General features: G+C 37.2%; 2 protein-coding genes across 3 annotated transcripts in view; one reads left to right on the plus strand and one right to left on the minus strand.

Moving 5' to 3' along the window:
• LOC134205442 (glutathione hydrolase 1 proenzyme-like) overlaps nucleotides 1-16,694 on the plus strand; it is a 129,581-nt gene that overhangs the window by 12,718 nt on the left and 100,169 nt on the right. The gene's annotated exons all lie outside the window — the stretch shown is intronic.
• On the minus strand, nucleotides 2,733-5,916 carry LOC134208017 (isoaspartyl peptidase/L-asparaginase-like). The gene is made up of 3 exons (XM_062684121.1): nucleotides 5,682-5,916; nucleotides 5,212-5,610; nucleotides 2,733-3,404 (listed from the first exon to the last, which is right to left on the minus strand). Exons 1-3 carry the CDS (start codon nucleotides 5,739-5,741, stop codon nucleotides 2,808-2,810), a joined length of 1,056 nt encoding a protein of 351 aa, XP_062540105.1. The 5' UTR covers nucleotides 5,742-5,916; the 3' UTR covers nucleotides 2,733-2,807.

Below are 16,694 nucleotides of genomic sequence, written 5' to 3' on the forward strand. Positions count from 1 at the left end.
TACGTATGTAGATGCAATGGCCTGTATTTGACGGAGTCCTTGTGCAACTTAGAACATCTGTACAACTCAATTCACATAAAAACAGTATACAATTTTCTAGTTTGAACTCTACAGGTCTGCGCTGCAATAAAATACACATCTATAGACTGCTGTGTACATGAGACATTCGTAGATAAAAGGGATATATTCCATAGAGATCAAAGGTCTGTATTCCAGGGAGTTTGGGGACCTTAGAAGTAATAATGACCTGCAAAATAAGTATTTCACATCTTTTAGACAATAATCTACGATATAAGTGTGAAATATTGCAGAAATGAAATGAAAATATTTTCGGCCACCTACTTGTATGGAGCCGCCCCATAGTGCATTCTCTGGTTTTACACTTACAGTCAAACAAGTTCGAATGTGCTGTAATCGGAAAAATAAAGTTCAAAAATTAATCCGGCAATCGAATCTGTAATTTAAACAGTCGGGCAACTCGGTGCTCTGAGTTTCATCAGCCAACGCAAATACTGCCGAATTGAGTTTTGTTTTTGACCAGAGGAAGTACCTACGGAATACCTACCTACCAGTGGAACGTCCCTACCCAAGTAACCATTAGCACTATATTACGCCAAACCGCCATATAGGGCCACTATACGGCTATTTAAAAACTTATAAGCATTAAAGTAGCACTATATGGCCGATTTGGCGTAATATAGTGCTTATTGGTTACTTGGGTAAGGCTGATGCCATACTGGGAGAGAAGAGAAGCGATTAGAAGAGGTGAGAGAGAAGCGAAGCGTCCGCGTGCAAGCTATACTTCAATGAGCGATGTATGGAAATCGCTTATACCTGGCATAGTGGAAACGATGAGAAGAGGCAAGAAGCGGTAGCCAAAGAGGTGAAGCAGTTCGTAGAGTGCTTTGCCGCGCGAGATCGCAGAGTCACTTCTGTATGTTTGTTGATTTGAGTTTACTCTTGTTCGCTCTTGTGTAAAATGGCTGTGGTTGAAAAGTATTGCGGGAGAGGCGCGCAACACTGTTTATTTGTTAATGAACACATTAAAAATATGTATGGTTTTAGCTACATGTACGGAACAAATCTGATGTATTTCATAGTAGCGGTACTCATTAAAATTGGGAATATTCTGGCGCAGTCCATAAATTTAGAAACACTTTGAAACAAAAAGCAAATATTTTGCTGTTACCACAGACAAACGGATGTAACACTTGTTATTTTAATATCGTTCTCGTATTTAGGATTAGCTTGAAATGATAGATTTTTCACGCATCTGTAATGTGCGCTTGAACCGAAAGAAATTGTTGTGTTCAATCGCTTTGATATTTAATTTTGCATTGAAGTTGGTTTTTACGCGGGAGATACGCACCGTGTTTTTTTTTAAATGCCCGTAAAACTGCGTAAATCTCGATAACCGCGAAAAAAAAACAACTTCAACGAAAATCGGTTTTGCCGGAATTTTTCGGAAAACCGCATATTGAAACTTCGGGAACAATCCGATGGATAAGGCAATGGTTGTCCCAACTTTTGCCGGCCATTGATGGGAAACAGTGTCCCTTTTTTCTGCGGATTTTTGGGATTTGCATTTGTTTACGCCGTTTTTCAAAAAGGTTGGGAGCCGAGACATAACGACTTTTGTGGAAGTTGTTTTTTATGAGGTACGTATCTTCCGAGTACAAATCAACTTCAGTGTTTAGAAATGCCGTAAGACATCAATAAATTACGTAATTAAGGGGGGCGATCCAGATGTTTCATACAAAAAGTGTGGGGGGGGGGGCGTTGAAAATTTCCCGTTACGCAATCAATCGATCTTTCACAGGAGCAAACGTAAAATATGAATAAAACATGGCACAAAAAGTTTTACTATAGCTACGCCTTACGTCTGTTTTTATGTGGTGATAATCTATCGCACACGTCATAAAATTGGTTTTCAATTGCGACATTTAATAAATCTCCCCAACACTCTTCTTCTTTGTGCTAACTGTGCTTGGAGAAGCAAAATATTCTTCATCTGACTAAACCCGAAATGTATTTGTTGCGAGATCAACACTCTGAAAAACGCTTTCAGTATGTCATGGCTCGCTTTGATCGCCGCTCCACTTCGCTTTGCTTATCTCCAATTTCTTCGCTTCGCTTCTCTTCGCTCCCAGTATGTCATCAGCCTACCCTAGCAGCACAATTCACGTTGATTTGGTTGAAATAACTCATATATGACCAAATTTAGTCGTATATGAGTATAATAGACTGATTTACAACATGTGTGTTGCTCGGGTAAGTAGGCTTTCTACCCTACCAAGCGTCTTCTTGCCCTTGTTCTTATGACAGGTAAAGAACCTAACGTAAATTGTAAATAAAATTGTCGTTCGAGCATTTGGAAAGGTGGTGATGAATGCGTAGTGGACAAAGTACATGCAAATGGGCGAAATCGAGCGCGACAGTAATCACCTGAGAAGTTCTGTTACGATAGACGGGAAAACCTTTAAGATGGTCCGGAGACGAGCCAGCCTCTGGCTGAAAGTCTCCTTAATAAAGACACACAAAAAAACCTTTAAGATGGCACACGAATTCGTCTACTTTTGATCCTTGCTAACAGCTGATAATAACGTTAGCCATGAAATAGCCACAAAGCCGTATAATCTGTGGATGTCAGGCTTCATAAGAAACTGTGTTACAAAACGCCAAACGAATCGTATACAAAACTTATTTTGGGAATGTTTCGCGTAAAGCCTTGTTAGCCAATGCTTGCAATTTGCATCAGTAGTTTATTCTAACTCTTCAATCCAATTAAGCATTAGTTTGCATTTCCTTCAATGATATATTGAATACATTTCCTCCGAAATCGACAAAACATCCGCCGCCATCTGATTCTCAGACAGCAGTTCCTCAATGTGCTCCCCTTTGCGAACACCATAAGCAACGATGTTCCCACGCTGGTACGCCCAGGATATTTGATCCGTGTTGCACACGATCGCTACATTTCCATTCGTGTCCAACCCAACGATACCACCCGTACCATCGAGACGCTCCGTCATCGATGCCAGTGCTTCTTCCGATGCTTTGATCATGTCATCTCCCAGGTACTCCATGCGCTTCAGGATGTCGTACACTAGTGACACCTTCATAATGGTGTCTCCGTCACCGGTTGCAGAAATGCCTCCGATCAGGTTATCAGCATAGGTGCCAGCACCGATGATGGGCGTATCGCCGACCCTGCCGGGCAGTTTTCCAGTGAGGCCGCCCGTAGACGTAGCCGCTGCAATGTTACCAAATCTATCCATGGCCACCGCACCAACCGTTCCTCCTTCGCCGGTGCTGGGTTTCTCGTTGTTTGCCTTCCATCTGTCTAGCGAATCTTTGGAGTATTGCGTAACCAGTTGTCCGGGTGGGCTTAGGATTTCTATGCCCTGTGTTGTTACAGAAAAGAAGCTTAATTAGTTTTTAAAGTCCAGATTGGTGAACTGATCAAAGATATATTCCAAGATTAGCCCAATAATAGTCATGTTCAATGATATTGATCGAACTAGTGCGAAACAGAATCAACTTGATTGATCTTTTTGTCAACGAATGGGTGCTAAGTTATTTAAACTACACCCAACCAGTGAATGTCTTATTTTCTTACAATTCTGCATCAGAATCTGCCAAAGTTAGTATAAGAACTGGGCATATGCAAAATTGTTAGATTCTAATGCAAAAAAATGTATGCTTCTTATACAGATCTAGTAAGATAGGCTTACAAAATTATATGGTAAGGCTTGTTCGCGATAAAATCTGGACACTCCAAAACATGTATAACTTTTGAAATACCTCATCAACGAGTGAAATATCTCGTAGAGTAAAGAACGTATGTCTGTACTATCAGAAAATATTTTATTTATTAGTATTACAAGTACCTAATGGATCGTGGTGTCGAAGAAAGAGCAGGTTCGAAAATCAATTGTGTGCAGCCGCCATTCAGGCCTAGTTCTTTCGATTCGAAATCTTGTTTAAAAGGTATTGTTTTCATGTAAGCGCTGTTCGTAGAGTCTTGAAATAGTTTGATGCTTCTTTGACACCAATGAGGATGCCAAGGAGTTGAACAAGAATGGATTAAGGTCACTCCTGATGGAATCCAAGTTCCAAAGTGCTCGCGTTTTCGAGGGCACACCACTCGATTCAGAGGCGGCGCACAACTGTCATTTTTGTTAATTTAGGTTTGCTGCGTCGCAGCATGCGTGAAATAATAAAAATGACAGTTGTGCGTTGCTTCCGTATCGAGAGGTGTGCCCCCGAAAACGCGAGCACTTTTAAACTTGGATTCCATCAGGAGTGACCTTAAGGGAACCACCAGTAGGATGGGAAGGTGAAACAAAGACTACAGAGGAGAACAAATCTGTCGACACGAACTGTTTCTTGGGAAATTAAAATGTCACCAATGTTAGTGCATATATCAAAGCATAGACAGAGAATGAAGTAATTTGAAGTAAAAATTGTGCCGAATAAACTGACTACATCGTTTTTTTTAAATTCTCAATGTTGTGTCCAGATTTTGTCGCGAACAAGCCTTATTTGTATTAGAATCTAGCAATTTCGCATATGTCCAATTCTTATACAGGGAAGGTTCTTATACAAAACTGTTAGAAAATCTGACATTCACTGGTTGGGTGTAGGTTTCAATCGGTATCTTCGTTATCCCGTTATATCTCAAGATGTCTCATAATTGGATATTGGTCTTTTTAATGTAGTAAATAGTGATGTTGTACTAGTATAGAACAACAATAACAACAGAACCTAATAATTGAGATTCTATGTTGTACCCGTTTTTTTATGGATATGGCCATTATCTCTGCTCTGACGGATTCTTGATCTGCATAAATCGGATTACTTTAAAGTTATGACAATTTTTATTTAGTTTTTGTTATTTCAATCTTATCAGCTAACCCCTGTAGTTCCCCTTGTCATCCCATCCGAAAGCCTAGAAAGTATCCATCTTCTCCCTAAATCTATCATCCTTGTCTCAGTATCACTCCAAGATTTTCTATGTCTATCATTGCATGGATTCTTGTATGATAAACATTGATAAATTAATAACAACGGAGTCGAAACTCTTTCCCAAATATGATGATCCAAGGCTGGAATGAAATCGAACTGCGCATCTAGCACCTTGGCTTACAAAGTTAAACGATTCATAAACACGGCTATCATTCTGCCATTCGTATATCAAAAAGTAATTACCTCTTGCTTAGCAAAGTCCACCAATCCCTGCCCCGCAAGGAAGTTGTGCCTGGTTTTGTCCATCACCCGCCTAGCCAGTGTGATGGGATGGAGCACATCGCGCACACCCGCAACGCAGCCGGCTTTCAAAGTGGCCCCGTCCATAATGCTGGCGTCCATTTCCACATCGCCATCGTAATTCAGCACCGAGCCGTACCCGGCGTTGAAATTGCTATCACTTTCCATAATCCGAACTGCTTCCTCGACGGCATCCAGCACCGTTCCGTTGCTCATCAGTATCTGATAGCCGACACGTGCAGCCAGCTTCGATCCGCGATACTTGCCAGGAATTCTATCCTCGCTGATGGTCCCTGCCCCTCCGTGCACTAAAACAATTGGCTCGATATCAGCAACAACTACCTGTTCGGAAGTGCAATAAACTCATTCAGTCACGTTCCGGAGGGGCTATTGGCTTAACCTCGTTTACTCACATGGTTAAGTAGATGAATCAGCAATAGCAATTTAATCAGACTTAATCTAAGCGATTGCATATTGTCGATTGGTCCAACCGTCCACCACTTGGCACAGGTGTCAACTGACTCGTAAGTTGATAATTGATCAAGCAAAATTCAAATAATTTATCAAGCTAGGTGTCTCCCATTTGAAGAAGCTCCGGTTATCTAATTTGTTTACAGACAATTGAACTCACACAACACCAAACGATTGAAGGCAGGACAACGTTATCGGCTCCGAATTACAATCAAAGATTGCTTGAAAAGCCATTCGCAGACGATTAAATGATTAAATACAAAGACAGACATCAATCAGAAACATTGATATACAATTGCGAAGTAATGCAATAAAGATTTTACGATCATTTCAATTGCAAAGATAAATTTGATTCGTATCATTTTGAGCTCGACATTATTTGACAAAAATATCGTATAAGTGTGCATTTTTCCTATTTGAAGCTATACCAAGTTGAAGGTGTGAATTCTTCTACTCGTGACGAGTTCTAGTCATCACGAGATTAACAAAACGGATTTGCATTATTTGTGGAAATTCTCCGGTTCCAGACAACTCAATCATTGAATACAAAGCTCTTTAGTTAACTTTATCTCAGCATAAGTTCTTCGTTTGATTGGAAACCCGAGCAAAGTCTGAACACATAATGAGTGCATATAGAAAACATATTTTGATTTTGACATCAAATTGAAATCATAATTTGTTTTCAAATATGAATCATCATGATTGATTACATATTTTGATTTCATTTTTCTGTTTCTAAATTGCATAATATAATAACAATTAGTTTTCGATTTGCTCTCATCGATAGTAGGAATAGTTTTCGATTGCGATTAGATGTCAAAGTAAGATTTTTCTGCTATACGTTTTTTCAAATAAAGTAAACAAAATCGGCGATATCACAACATCAAAACAAGTTATCGATTTGCTCTCAAGCTTTGCTCGGGTACTAATATATAATAGTTCTGCAATGCAATGGGTTGCCTAAACTACATATGTTTAATGACAACAAACCATTTTGAACCTTTAAGAAAATTATTTTGAGCTTTCTAGTGGAATGTCTTCACTTGTCATAAGACGAGTTTGTACAATCCCATTGAATTCCACCACTTAATTGTATCTTGACAGATACGTATTTCGACCTCAACAGTAAGGCCGTCTTCAGACTTCTGACTACGTACATGTCAATAGTTCCTACATCGTAATTGATCAGAACTAGTTTAAATTACACTAAAATCCAAGTGGATAGAGGTTAAGAGTTAACACCTATTCTCGAAGTACACAGCACCGGCCAAGTCCTTACAGTCAGTTGGGGAAGGAGGGAAATGTAAGTTAGTAGTTATTGTTGCTACTAGAGACCGAGAATATCTTTTTTTTTTCTTTATTAAAGAGGCTTTCAGCCGTTGACTGGTTCACCTCTGCCCGAGAATACCTCTGCATCCCCACAATACCACATCAAACCAGCGGATAGCAGATATTAATACAATTTATTTATTTATTTATTTGGGTGGTTCTACATCAACAGGCTTCGAAGCCCCAATGATGGTTTGTGCATTGACAAAAACATATATTACAAAAACTAAAACTATCTTAACACCGTAAAAAATCTAGCTCGAAGCACGTCTCTTGATACATTAAAGTCAAACTCTGAAGCCACACGGTTGAATGTCCTCTGTAACCCAGTAATAGCATTATTCACTCCATAATTAGTACGATGAGATGGTGGTCGCAGCATCATATTGTTCCGAATTGCTCGAGGTCTTACATAAATGTCTACTCGTTCAAGAATGCTCGGGCAATCTACTCTGTTTTGGAGGATGTCGGAAACTAGGAGAGCTCTAGCTACATCTCTCCGCGTTGCAAGGGTATCCAGACGAATTAGTCGGCAACGGTCCTCGTAGCTTGGTAGATGCAGTGGATCTTGCCATGGTAGTCGACGAAGTGCGAATCTAATGAAGCGCCGTTGAACTGACTCGATTCTCTCTGCTCCATTGTGGTAGAATGGGCTCCAAATAGTCGAGCCATACTCCAGTATCGAACGCACTAAGGCACAGTAAAGTGCCTTTAAGCAATAAATATCCGAAAACGTTTTTGTTATCCGAAAGATAAATCCCAGACATTTGGAAGCCTTATCGACTGCAAAAGATACGTGTTGCTTAAATGTTAACTGGGAGTCTAGTATTACCCCAAGTCCTTAATTTCGTCCACCCTTTCCAACTGAACTCCAGAAAGAAAATAGTTATAAACTTGTGTATTCTTTAGTCGAGAAAACGTAATAACTGAACATTTGTCAGGATTAACAGTCATACGATTCTTCTGGCACCAATCGGCGAAGGCATCCAATTGCCGTTGTAGAAACTGTGCATCTACTTCAGAGCGTATATTAAAATAGATTTTGAAGTCATCAGCGAAGGATAGCCGAGGTCCCTCTATTACTGCGTTTACATCGTTGAAATATATGAGAAAGATAATGGGTCCAAGATGGCTGCCTTGCGGTACGCCAGAGGTGATGGGAAACGATGCCGAAGTAGAATTACCTATGACTACTTGCGACTGACGGTCGCTTAGGTAGGACTGGAACCAGTTCAAAAGTGTCCTTGTATTCCAAACCTCTCAAGCTTTGCAACAACGATTTGATGGCTGACTTTATCAAATGCTGCTGAGAGGTCTAGGTACACCACATCAGTTTGCGCTCGCTCTAGCATACTGTCAGTTACATAGGAGGTGAGACATAAAAGATTTGATGTCGTTGAGCGTCCCGAGATGAACCCATGTTGGTCTATGCTTAGATGTCGCCTGCAGTGGAAAAGTAGTCGATCCATCACAACGAGCTCGAAGAGTTTTGAAACAGCGCTTAAGGACGATATTCCACGGTAGTTATCGATTTCTCTCCTATCACCCTTTTTGTGCACAGGGAACATAAATGCACTTTTCCAGCAAGAAGGAAACACTCCAGTAGCAAGCGACATATTGAAGATCTTAAGCAGCGGGGTTAACAAACTACCAATCGACTTCTTCAATATTACCGATGGAATGCCATCAGGTCCAACGCAAGTCGATGTTTTCAGTTTACCTGCGGCTGCCATTATGGAATCGTCATTGATATTAATAATAGGCATAATGAAGCCTGAAGGCTCAGTAATACATGATGCGGCGTTAATCTGTTCAGCGGTTAGAGTTTCTTGCGAAGAAATCGTTTTTCCAATCCTCCCCGCAAACTTAATCATTTCCCGCTTACCTCAGATAAGCAAGATAGTAAAGCCTATTTACCTATTGCGGGATTAGATACAGTAAATGGAGCTTTCTGAACGATTCACAGGCTTTTTACAAAATGATCAAAAATACGAGTGTTACAAATATGTATGCGATCATGGGCAGTACAGTGCTGTATCGAAATGATAAAGAATAGAATAAAGAATAAAGAATAAAGAATAAAGAATAAAGAATAAAGAATAAAGAATAAAGAATAAAGAATAAAGAATAAAGAATAAAGAATAAAGAATAAAGAATAAAGAATAAATAATAAAGAATAAAGAATAAAGAATAAAGAATAAAGAATAAAGAATAAAGAATAAAGAATAAAGAATAAAGAATAAAGAATAAAGAATAAAGAATAAAGAATAAAGAATAAAGAATAAAGAATAAAGAATAAAGAATAAAGAATAAAGAATAAAGAATAAAGAATAAAGAATAAAGAATAAAGAATAAAGAATAAAGAATAAAGAATAAAGAATAAAGAATAAAGAATAAAGAATAAAGAATAAAGAATAAAGAATAAATAATAAATAATAAAGAATAAAGAATAAAGGATAAAGAATAAAGGATAAAGAATAAAGGATAAAGAATAAAGAATAAAGAATAAAGAGTAAAGAGTAAAGAGTAAAGAGTAAAGAGTAAAGAGTAAAGAGTAAAGAGTAAAGAGTAAAGAGTAAAGAGTAAAAAGTAAAGAGTAAAGAGTAAAGAGTAAAGAGTAAAGAGTAAAGAGTAAAGAGTAAAGAGTAAAGAGTAAAGAGTAAAGAGTAAAGAGTAAAGAGTAAAGAGTAAAGAGTAAAGAGTAAAGAGTAAAGAGTAAAGAGTAAAGAGTAAAGAGTAAAGAGTAAAGAGTAAAGAGTAAAGAGTAAAGAGTAAAGAGTAAAGAGTAAAGAATCAAGAATCAAGAATCAAGAATCAAGAATCAAGAATCAAGAATCAAGAATCAAGAATCAAGAATCAAGAATCAAGAATAAGAGTAGAGCGTAAAAAGTAGAGAGATTTAAGAGTAAAGAGTAAATAATGAGGAGTAAAAAGTAAAGAGTAAAGAGTAAGAAGTAAAGAATAAAGAGTAAAGAGTAATGAGTAAAGAGTAAAGAGTAAAGAGTGAAGAGTAAAGAGTAAAGAGTAAAGAGTAAAGATTAATTGACCACAATCAGTGAAACAGCACAAAGAATCAACTGAATGATTGGCTGGGATTCTTTTTACACAACGATTTTAACTAACCATGATTCGGCCGCACAAAGCAGAACAAATTAACTACCTGCGCACCAAACACGAACACGATCAAACGCATATCAATTGACTTAGCACCAAATAAATATTTTATCATTTTCGCGACGAATGAAACACACACGCACTTACTTGCTCGATGGCTACTGTAAACTATTGAAGATCGCGCTTGTTTCGACCGTAATACATGCGCATGAGCCACCGAATACAAAAAATCAGTAAAGATTTATATATGAAATAATAAGTAAAAAATAATAAGTAATAATTAATAAATAATAAAGAATGAAGAATAAAGAATAAAGAATACAGGGTAAAGAATACAAAATAAAGAATAAATAATATAACGAAAAAAATATGATGAAATAGAGAATAAAGAACAAAGAAAGAAGGAAGAAGAAGGAAAATAGAAAAAGAAAAAGAAGGTAAAAGGAAGATGGAAAAAATATGAAAATTTGAAGGAAGAACGCAGATGAAGGAAGAAGGAAAAAGTAAAAAAAGAAGGAAGAAGAAATTAAGATGAAAGAAGAAGGAACAAGGAAGAAGAATACAGAAGAATGAAGGAAAAATGGAAGAATGAAGAAAGAAGGAATGAAGGAAAGAAGATGGAAGAAAAAGAAATAATAAAAAGAAGAAGAAAGAAAACAGAAGAAGGAACCAAGATGAAAGATTGAAGAAAGAACATAGTAGAAGCAAGTCAGACAAAGTAAGAAAAAAGAAGGAAGAAGGAACAAAAAGAAGAAAGAAAGAAGAAACGTGGAAAAAGATGGAAGAATGGAGAAAGTAGAAATAAGAAGGAACAAAAATAAAAAGGAAATGAAAAATGAAGAAAGGAGAACAAAAAAGGAAGGATAATGAAATAAGAAGAAAGAAGAAGGAAATTATTGAAGAAGAAGGATGAAGGAATAAATGAAGAAGGAAGGAAAAAGGACGTAGAAGGCGAAACAAATAAGGAAGAAGGTAGAAGGAAGAAAGAAAAGAAAGAAAGGAAAGGAAAGAGAAAAGAGGAAAGGAACAAAAGAAGAAGAAACTAGAAAAAGGTAGAAAGCAGACAAGAAGAAAGGAAAAAGGAAGAAAAAACAAGGGAACGAAAGAAGTAGGAAGGCAAAACGGAAGAAAAAGATCATAGAAAAAACCCAGATTAATCCACTTTCTCGTCTGTTATAAAAAAAAAGTATATTGGCCATAACTTTTGAGCCCATAGACCGATATGGCCAATTTTCAATAGGAAACAATTGTACAAGATTCTGCGTCTAACGAAACTTGTTGCGGGCAAATCAGCTAAGAATTGCTTAAAAGTGACTGAGAATTTTTCTTGTAAAAAAAAATATTTTGGCCTAAGCTCCGAAGCCCATAGTCCGATTGTGTATATAACACTTTGTCGATTGGTATATACCACTTTGGGTCTCCGGGCCTTCTATAAAAAGTTCATCTTTATAAAGTATAAGTAAACAGAAACAATAAGAAGAAGAAGAAGGAAAGAGATAGAAGGAAGACAGAAGAAGGAAAGGGAAATGAGAACAAGGAAGGATGAAAAAAGAAGACAGAACTATGGAGGAAGAACTAAGAAGAAAGAAAGTAGAACGAAGATGGTAGATAGAAAAAGGAAAGAGGGACAAGGAAAGAGTGAAGAAGCAAAAAGAAGAATGAAGAAGAAAAACCAAAGAAGGAAGTAGGAAGGAAGAGGAAAAATAAAAAGAAAATTAAAAAATAAGGAAGTAATCTTGACAAAACCAAATACAAGAACAATATATTTTCTATGCTTCCTCCTTTATTGTGCTGTACAGGCAAAAAATGAGAATCCGTATGAAAATTGAAAGACAGCAAGGAGTCGCACCCAGTATGTTCGGGTAAGACGTTGTCCAACGTCAAAAGCAATATTGTCCTGTATTAGGCTACACTTTTCAGAACCGTGAAAATTTTCACCAAAATTGTCATTAGCATTAGCATTAGCATTGAGCATTTCGCACAAATTCGTAGGTGGTACAAGCCAAGACTATTGTATGAGAGTAGAATCACTTTCATCCGTTACCACAGATATTGATTTGGGACGCTATCTCTTAGATGGAAGCAATGCACTCTCCAATAGTCGAGATCTGTCCTGATCACGTCCGTACGAAGGCTGAGGAAGCCGAAGGATGGTTAGTTGGACACCTACTTAAGAGATATGCAGAGCACTCTACGACGTCTCATAGGTGCCACGGGAGGTTTTTGGATTGTTAGTGTTGAAGGTTTAACAGTAGGAATCGTTCTGGTAGAACGTGAAACACAGAAAGAACTAAGATATAAATACAAAGTAGGAAAGGGATGAGCCTGGAATTGAACCCACGACCTCCTGCTTATAAGGCAGAAGCGGTAGCCACTAGACCACCGAGCTCGTCTAATTTTCACCAAAATTGTCGTCGTCAAAATACATCGTCCAAAAACGTGTTCAAATCTTCAAACATGGTGTTAAATGTGATCATTTATTTTACGTGAACGGTATACCAGTAAGGCAGACCCACAGAGTTGATGAGTTTTTCATTAAAGGGCTTATGTGGGATCCAAACCAGTCTCTGCTTCCTATAAATAATTAAAGCCCTAATCTTCTATTTTTTTGTTTTTTTTTTCGATATTAATCAAAATCGCCCACAACCGATCAGGTCAATGTCATAATGTTGAACCCAAGATTTCCGTTACTGTTTCGAAATGTGTAATTAGCCTGGAAATACGTTCAGCCAGATTAAAACAGTTCAATCTAATTTTTTTTTCAAAACTAGGTCATAAGACCAACATCTGGTTTGTAAACAACGACCACATAACATTTCACTTTCGCTCCGTCTAATGAGTTGCAGCACGGGAGCCATCACGCCTCAGATTAGTGATTGGTTATCAAATTTAAGGAGATTTTTTTATATGCGCAAAACATCGAAACATCGTACTCATGCGTTTAGCGCATTCAGAGCTTGACGAGATAAACTATGGTATTAATATTCTGGTGGATGCTAAAATAATAGAACGACGTATTTTGAAGAATGTTTATGAATACCAAACTACTCGAGCTTCTATTTGAACAAACATCGACGTGCGTAAATAATGTTTGTTTGTCCAACGAAATTCTAATCTGATCTAGTTCACACAAATAAGATCTATGCTTATAAATCTATTCTAAATTTTCCATTAGTTGGAAACTTTCCATGCATACCGTTGTATAAATGTTGTGACTATTTGGAACATCTACTAGAAAACTTTAGCAAAAAAAATAGTATTTTTATTGCGTGCGGTTTCGCTGAATCACGGCCATATGAAAAATTAAAATTTATGGAAATTTTAGATTTGTTGATTGCTTCCACCGTGATTTCTATATAGGCGAATCCCAAGTTTTCTATGGAATATTTCTTATTTCCCGAACGGGATTTTCATCTTAGATATTAATTGCATTTCCTAGGAGAGGATTTTGCATTTTGCTCAGATATAGTGCATATTTTGCAACCAAGCGTAACCTTGGCAACATTCGCAGAAAACAACAGCGGTATTCGAATCCGTCACACTATTTGTAGTGCGGTAAAACGCTTTAGATAAGTACGTCAGTAATTTCAGCCGCCGGACCGTTATCGTCTGTCACCGGTCATTATACCATCGACAACGCCGGAGTTCACAGTGACACTCGAGAGGTAATTACAAGTACCAAACGCCTTGTTCGACAAGCAAACATGAAGGTTAAACTTCAATTTTACCCACTACTAATGAACCATCATTGCTTCTTAGATAAGAACGTTATCATTTTCTGTAGTACCCACAAATTTGACGCACCATTTTTGGCGTTCAGGTGTATGTGAATCTGCACTTGTCGGCACATCCTGTAAGGAGAAGATTCCCTTATCAGTAAAGATTACAGGTTTGTTACGTGCAGCATCTGTTATATATACACAGCAAAAAGTATTGGAATTTCGATGACATGAAAAAAGAAACTTAGGAGTACAAACAAATAAATTTTTATTATTGAATAATCATTATAAATTCCACAAGATAAGGTAGTTCCAGTCCATATCGATTTAAAAATAACAGAAAGTTTAATTTGAAGTCTAAATAGGTGCATGAAAATTGATTTTAATTTACAAAATATTTCAGCTATTTATGAACTGTCTGCAAAGTGCGATCTTACCCCAAGAAGCTCATATTGTGTCTTGCAACAAAATGCAAACTTTCGTGATCATTTTCAAGGCTTCCATAGATCTGGAAAAATTATCAGCAGTAAAAATAGCACGTGAGTAATTCTCGCTGAAACCGGGCCACTATTTGCACAAGGTTCTTAAAATTGCCTAAATTTATATTCTTTCGAAAGTTTTTGGCGAGTATATTGAGGATCCGAGTTAAATTCTTCAGAAAGATGAACCCCTCGTTAGTTATACACGAAATCATTTTAATGGACCCCTCGATTTTTGTCAATTCTTGACTCACCAAAACTATCATAACTCCAACATTTCTCAACCGATATTAGAGATCAGCATATCGTTGGAAAGAGGAAGAGTGTATCCTCAATTTGCAATAGTAAAAGCAGAGGCAGTCATATTGAATTTGGCCGCCATCTTGGATTTCTTTTTGAAAACTATTTTTCCGCCAGGTTTGCAACCACCGATTTTAAATATTAATACATCGATGGAAAGCTTAGCTTATATTGTGCATTGTGTCCAAAAATCTCAGGTGTATGTTTTTTCTATCAAAAGTTATGTACGATTTACCAAATTATTTTTTGAAGGGCCATCTGACCAACGAACATTATTTTTATGGTTAATATGGTACTACGACGTCAGTTCCTTGATTTCATACACTATTCTAAGCCAAATATGTTTCAAAAATGAAAAGCATATCTACAACAGTATTTTATTTGAAGGGCTCAAAAGTTTTGAGCATAACGGAGCCGTTTTCAAGTTATTGTATTAAATAATTCAAGAATTTTGGTATTGGTAAATAGTACATAACTTTTGATAGAAAAAACATACACCTGAGATTTTTGGACACAATGCACAATATAAGCTAAGCTTTCTATCGATGTATTAATATTCAAAATCGGTGGTTGCGAACCTGGCGGAAAAATAGTTTTCAAAAAGAAATAGAAGATGGCGAACAAATTCAATATGGCTGCCTCTATGTTTACTATTGCAAATTGAGGATACACTCTTCCTCTTTCCAACAGTATGCTGATCTCTACGATCGGTTGAGAAATGTTGAAGTTATGACAGTTTTGGTGAGTCAAGAATTGACAAAAATCGAGGGGTCCATTAAAATGATTTCGTGTATAACTAACGAGGGGTTCATCTTTCTTAAGAATTTAACACGGATCCTTAATATACCCGCCGAAAGCTTTCCAAAGAATATAAATTTAGGCATTTTTAAGAACCTCGTGTAAATAGTGGCCCGGTTTCAGCGAGAATTACTCACGTGCTATCAAAGCATTCACCGCTACAAACCACCACATTGCGGTAAAATTTACAAAATTATCAAAGTAGTTTTTTTGTTGTTGCTGGGTATGTTTTTCTTAGGCGACTATCTGGCGCATATTTTTGGTTTCGACGAAAAATAAGCGGACGAGTAGTTTTTTTATTTGCGGTACAGAAAACGAGGCAAGCAAACGTGCAACTTACGGGCTGGGCTCTAATGATTAATCATAGACCAAGTAACCAATAAGCACTTCAATTCACCAAACCGGCCATATAGTGCTACTTCAGTGCTTATAAGTTTTTGAATAGCCATATATTAGCCTTATATGGCGAATTGGCGAATTAGAGTGCTTATTGTGCATATTGGTTACTTACACAGCAAATAATTTTGAAAACTCAATGACGTTCATTAATCATCGATCTCAATCATTGCATACATCTCTTTTATTCATTACTCTTTGATCATAATCATATAACTTTAATACAATTTCAATAGCTCAATTTTATTCAAGAGAAGGTTGAGACGAGAAGAACTTTCTTCAAAGTGCAAAACATTATCGCTTAGCGACAATAGAAAGTTGCCGTCGTTAGTAGAATCATAATGGCTCGTCGAAAGGAGACGTTCCAAAAATGTTTCACCGGGATGGCGTCTATCGCGTTTCAGTAGAAAATTATAGAATAGTGACTTTTTTCGCAAGATTCTGACTTTTTGCTGTTAGTGGCTAGACATGCGCATTAGGCCGGAACAAATATCAATTCCTTTTTTTGGCCTACTGGTTTTTGGTTAATGGAAGGGCCTAGAAATAATAATAAAAATATAAAATCGAAAAACATAGGTAGTGTACCGGTTTTGGCAACATTAGTGCCTAATTTGGGCGACCCAGAAAAATGCATATTTTCCAAAAAAAATATTGATCAGATTCAATAGCGAAGAAACATAAGGGATATATCTCTTGTTAAAGCTAATAGAACCCTTGAAAACTGCTTTATTTTTGGAGTTATGCGAGAAACTGGCCAAATTAGGAACATGGCCAAAACTGGTACAGTTACACTATCAGTTTTCTACAAGAATTTCCTGTG

This window comes from Armigeres subalbatus, chromosome 1 (assembly GCF_024139115.2).
Source record: "Armigeres subalbatus isolate Guangzhou_Male chromosome 1, GZ_Asu_2, whole genome shotgun sequence".
NCBI classification, from domain to species: Eukaryota; Metazoa; Arthropoda; class Insecta; order Diptera; family Culicidae; genus Armigeres; species Armigeres subalbatus.